The sequence below is a fragment of the Trachurus japonicus genome, chromosome 14 (genome assembly GCF_045865225.1).
Source record: "Trachurus japonicus isolate A0001 chromosome 14, Traja_1.0".
Classification (NCBI taxonomy): Eukaryota; Metazoa; Chordata; class Actinopteri; order Carangiformes; family Carangidae; genus Trachurus; species Trachurus japonicus.
In genome coordinates this window covers 33090017-33095808 of record NC_140920.1, presented here as the reverse complement: position 1 = coordinate 33095808, position 5792 = coordinate 33090017, and the positions used below count along the sequence as shown (strand labels likewise).

At 47.1% G+C, this 5792-nt stretch overlaps 1 protein-coding gene across 1 annotated transcript; it reads left to right on the top strand.

Annotated features, from left to right (window-relative positions):
* Positions 1-2722: 2722 nt before the first annotated feature.
* LOC146975166 (forkhead box protein I1-ema-like) lies at positions 2723-4455 on the top strand. Its single transcript, XM_085796895.1, has 2 exons — positions 2723-3254; positions 3824-4455. The coding sequence occupies exons 1-2, from the start codon at positions 2723-2725 to the stop codon at positions 4453-4455; spliced, it is 1164 nt and encodes a 387-aa protein (XP_085653021.1).
* Positions 4456-5792: the final 1337 nt, after the last annotated feature.

Genomic DNA, 5792 nt, shown 5'->3' with positions numbered 1-5792 from the left:
ATGCTCTGGTGGACAAGTTGTGAGCTGCACATTCACCACGCTGAGATAATAACGGAACGTTACAAGACGGAGTTGTTTTAGAGGTAAATACAGAGACTGCTTGCTGAAAAAGTGTCCCTGAAAGCAATGCGCATCAGCGGTTTTGCATGAATTTAAAGGGATAGTTCAACATTTTGGCAAATTGGCTCATTGCCATAATCGCTATAGTCACAGCAGTAGGTTCGTTACCTTTATTTGTCGGTGTAAGCTATTTTTAGAATGAAGGAGCTGAGCGGCAGGCTGCTCAGAGCTACACTATGGAGGCTAAAGGAATTTCTTGGTTTCCCTCATCAAACTCATCAAATACACAATCCCAAAACTCCAAAACGCTCTGGTGGACAAGTTGTGACCTGCACATTCACCACGCTATGAGATAATAATGGAACGTTACGAAACGGAGCCGTTTTCGAGGTAAATACAGGGTAAATACAGAGTCTGCTTGCTGAAAAACTGTCCCTGAACGCAACGCGCATCAGTGGTCTTGCATGAAAACAACTCTGTCTGGTAACGTTCTGTTATTATCTCATAGCGTGGTGAATGTGCAGGTCACAACTTGTCCACGACAGCCTTTTGGAGTTGTTGGATTGTGTATTTGATGAGTTTGAAGAGGAAAACCAAGAAATTCCCTTAGCCTCCATAGCGTAGCCCTGAGCAGCCTGCCGCTCTGCTCCTCCGTTCTAAAAATAGCTTACACCGACAATTAAAGGTAACGAACCTACTGCTATGACTAGCCTATAGCGATTATGGGAATGGGCCAATTTGCCAAAATGTTGAACTATCCCTTTAACAATACACAGTTAAAATGTACAAACAAATTTAAAAGGCCAAACTCAGTGACAATCATAGCAGCCACAAGACAATTAAGCAAAAGCCTGAACAAATAAATAGGTCTTTAGAGTCAACAGACTCCATCGAACGCAGAGAGAGTGGAAGATCGTTCCCAAGCCTGGGAGCAACAGCCTGGAAGGATCGGTCTCTTCTGGTCCGGAAATGAGTGAAAGGAACCATCAGCAGATTCTGATCCATAGACCTCAGAGCCAGTGCTGGGATTTAAGGCTGGATCAGGTCACTGATGTAAGATGGACCCTGAACCAGAATTTTAAAATTGATCCTAGAGGAAACTGGCAGCCAATAGGGGAATATGTGTGTCCTCCTATTAGTGCAGGTCAACTGTCACATCTCTGCCCCTCTTTTCACAAGCACGCCCTTGGCTCCACGCATCAGGAATCCATGGACCCACCACTAGTGCTACATGGATCCTGCCAACAACGCCAGAATGTGGCAGGACGAAGGAGGGCCCGGGCGGGGTTTGAACTCCAGTCTGGGTGATAGTCACGTGTGCTGACGAATCAAGGGATATCCCTTCGGTCGAATGGTCACCAACCAAACCAACATAAACCTAAATTACACCTCACCACTTTGAACATTTGGATTAGCTGGGAGTTAGGAGATGGAGTCAGAGCTTTAGACACCTGTTGGTGGAGTCACACATGTCCATTCACAGTCAATCTATGAGACTTGTACCGCGTTCGATGACTTCCAGCCAGTGTTGTGATGCTGCACCTGCTGCTGCCCTGCAGTGGGAGAAATGTAGGGATTGTAGATAAAAGCCTTGTGTCATCTTACATTTGTTTTTATTGTCAGACTCCTTCCTTCATTTTCGTTGAGCAATTTGTTTGCTATTGCTCGGTTGCTCGGTCAGTCAGTCAGTCAGTCAGTCAGTCAGTCAATCAGTCCTCCTCTGTGATTGAAAATATCAGTCCCAACCCCCTCTGAGTCCAAGCGTGTGTTAAATTCATCACTGATCTTCATCTAGACTCATGACAGTTACAGGTAATCTTAACGTTAGACCCCCACCCCCTATCGTATAATCCTCATCATCAGTCAGTTATAGTTCAGACAGTGAGCGTTGTTTTGTCTGAGTCATCCACAAAGGCACTGTAGGGCTACGATTACTGCTGCCACTGCCAACTGTCATCACACACACACACACACACACTTGGTGTGTTCAGGTGTGTTGAGTCTTAACAGATACTATCTGTTTGTGCATCTGCTTCAGTCACTCTGAACTATTCAACTCACTCTGGGGTAAAGGTTTGACAGAGGTCAAGATGTATCTCACCTCTGGCTCGTCTTCAAGAAATGAGCTCTATTGATTTTGATCGGAGGTAAAACAGCCTGAAGAACTGAAACATACCAACCCTGGTTGTTAAGATATATGGTGAGTACATACACATGCACATACAATTATATTATATACACACACACACATCTTGTGTTTTAAAGTCTCAGACGTTATTGTGTGTGTGTGTGTGTGTGTGTGTGTGTGTGTGTGTGTGTGTGTGTGTGTGTGTGTGTGTGTGTGTGTGTGTGTTGACATACCTCAGCATTAAGTCCTCAGGCTCTTATCTGCCTGGGGGAAGTAATTCAACCTGCTCTTATTCAAATCAACCTCCACCGCACATGGACACACACACACACACACACACACACACACACACACACACACACACACACACACACACACACACACACACACAGTGTGAGGCAGAGAAGTGGCCAATCAGCTTGTGGGTGGGCGGAGCCTCAGAGTATAAATATCTCAGGTGTGCAGGACAGGTACAGGAGGAGGCAGCAGTTGTGTTTGTGTGGCTTTACAAACACACACACTGGGTAAACAGTAATGGCGTCCATCATCCCGGAGCAGGGTCTGACCCCCCCACTGTGCCGATCTTCCCACCCCAAGCAGGAGCTTTCTTCCTTGGACCTTGACCCTTCTGGCTTCAGCCTCTTCAGCCCCCAATATCCACCACAGACCAGCCTGTACTCTGACACCCACAGCGACCCCCCCCTCTACTTCAGCAGCCCCGGTGCAGCCCCCACCCCCACCCCCGGGCCTGAAGGCCCCGTCCCCAGGGCCACAGGACTCCCCTTCCCCCACCCCCTCTACAGCCTCCACAACCCCTGGTTCTCTCTGCCCATCCCAGACCACCTGCTGCACCACGTCCGTCCGCCGTACTCCTATTCTGCCCTCATCGCCATGGCAATCCAAAGTGCGCCCAAGCAGCGGCTGACGCTGAGTCAGATCTATCACTACGTCTCCAACAACTTCCCCTTCTACAGCTGTAACAAGGCTGGCTGGCAGAACTCCATCCGCCACAACCTATCGCTCAACGACTGCTTTCAGAAGGTTCCCCGAGACGACAACGACCCAGGTAAAACACACACACCTGACACTTAAAGGACAATTCTGGGCAAATTCAACTTGGGCTGTATTTTTTAGGTCTAAAAGAATGAATCTGAAGATTTTCAGTTTAATTGCTCCTGTTTTGCGGTAGTTGTGTCTGTCCCCGCATCGCCACGGCAGCGTTGAATGGGAGCAGATGTAAGTTCCGCTGCTGTTTACATCCCTCAAAGCCACAGATAGCGTCAGATGGCTACTCAAACATCCACCGAGAAGTTTATCTACTTCAAGCAAGTCAAGAGTTGATATTCCCGTGTTTATGACACAAACGGGAGCTTCCGACTGCACATGAACACACCGAGCGTGTCAACTTGGGTCTCGCACGAGACTTTGAATTAGATCTAGTTTTACAAACATGTCGGCTTGCTTGAAGTAAACAAACTTCTCGATACATCAGAGGTTTGTGTGGAGATCAGTAAAACTGAAGTTAGAACCGATCAACCCGCAGAAACCAATGTGGTCAAATTGTTTTTGTAAAGATTAGAAAAAACTTTTTTCCTCTGTAGTTTAATATTTTTCTTGATGTCTCCCTCACTCCAGGTAAAGGAAACTACTGGACTCTCGACCCGAACTGTGAGAAAATGTTTGACAATGGAAATTTTCGCCGTAAGAGAAAAAGGAAGCTCACAGCCACTGGCAAGAAGCCTTCCTCCTCCTCTTCCTCCTCCTCCCCCTCCTCCTCCTCCTCCTCATCCTCCTCATTTGAACCCAGCCCTGATATTCCTAGGATACACTGCGATGGTGGTGATGGCATGGACCTCGCTGCTCTCTCAGGGCCCAGCCCCCCCAGCCTCGGCAGCTTCCTGTGTCACCCCCAGGATGCCCCCCTCCACCCCCACCACCCCAGCATGTATGTGCAGATGCCGGACCATGTACCCCCCTCCCCTCCTCAGAGTTACCCCTCCTCCTTCTTGCCCAGTGCTGTGGTACCTCAGTGGGATGGCTGCAGCTCTTCCACTCCCCTCCTCTCCCCCTCTCATCACTTCTCACCCCCTCCTCTCTCCCCCTCCTCCCAACTGACACCCCCACATGACCCCCCCTCACTCTACTTGGACCTGCATGATTGTGGTCCTCACCTGGAGCTCCAGCAGTCCCAGGGCCAGTGTGGGCCTCTGTTCTCTGGGGGCTTCAGCGACATTTTGCCCCTCGACCCTCTGGTTCTCCACTTGTGACATTGTGAATGTTTTGTATTTATCTTAGTTTTCTCTTAACGTTACACAAGATGTTTGTTTTTTTATAGTGTAAATATGACTTGGACTCATGTGTGTGGATTAAAAAAAGAGAAAAAACATTTTTGATCCTGAATCATGTGATTTTTTTATTTTGACCTGCTGAGCAAACATCAACATCAACCACAATAAATCATTTTTAAACAAATGATATACGTACTTAAAAAAATATATTTACTGAGTTTACTGAGATTACATGACTTCAAGTCACGTGACTGACAAACTGGACCAGAACCAAAGAACCAAACACCTCAGCTCTTCTCTTTAAGTTTCCTCAAATTCATGCTGCATTCATGTAAAATTGGGCAGACGACAGACGGACGACAGCCGCTGCATATAACGGCATAAACAAGCGTAAAGCATAAACAAGTGGTCCGTCAGCACTAAGGAATCACTTACACATGTTACATGTCAAAGTATTCTTATATTTTCTTTGTAGAACCCCCCCACACTGTGTCTTTTCACACACAGCTGTGTCACCCCTCTCGTCCTCTGTTGGGCCCCTGCATCCGTATTTTAGCAGTATTCTCCTGTCATTGACACACTGCCATATGACACTTATTACACTATTTGTGATGTCACTGCTTTCAATGAACGTGCATGTGCAAACGTTATTCACTGCTCCGGGGCTTCGGGTTTTGTTGAGCTGCATCATGAACACAAAGCCTGGATCTATTGAGCCTCCTTCGCAGTACAGGCCTCATATGGTATTGATCAGAGGTCACTTCAGTAGCACAATTCATGTAAGATATCATGGAGACTGTGGGAGGTTAATTAAAGAGGTTAGTGAAGTACTTGAACTGAATTTACTGCTCACTGTGCCGAATGAGTTTATTATTGACTGAGGTCATCGTGTTTGGACCTAAACACCTCAGGGACACGTTCTCTAATCAGATCACTACTCTAGATGGCATCACCCAGACCTCAAGTACAACTGCGAGCATTTTTGACCAGGACCTTTCCTTCAGCTCCCACATAAAACATATGACTAGGACCGCCTTCTTGCATCTGCGCAGTATCGCTAAGATTAGGAATATCCTCTCCCAGAGTGATGCTGAGAAACTGGTGCATGCATTTATCACTTCTAGGCTGGACTCTCTCTGTAACTCTCTCCTGTCAGGATGTCCGAAAAACTCTGTAAAGAGTCTCCAGCTGGTCCAGAATGCCGCAGCGAGGGTTTTGACAGTTAGTAAGAGAGAACACATCTCTCCCACTTTAGCTTCTCTCCACTGGTTTCCTGTAGGATTTAGGCTCTTAATGATACAGCTCCATCCTATCTG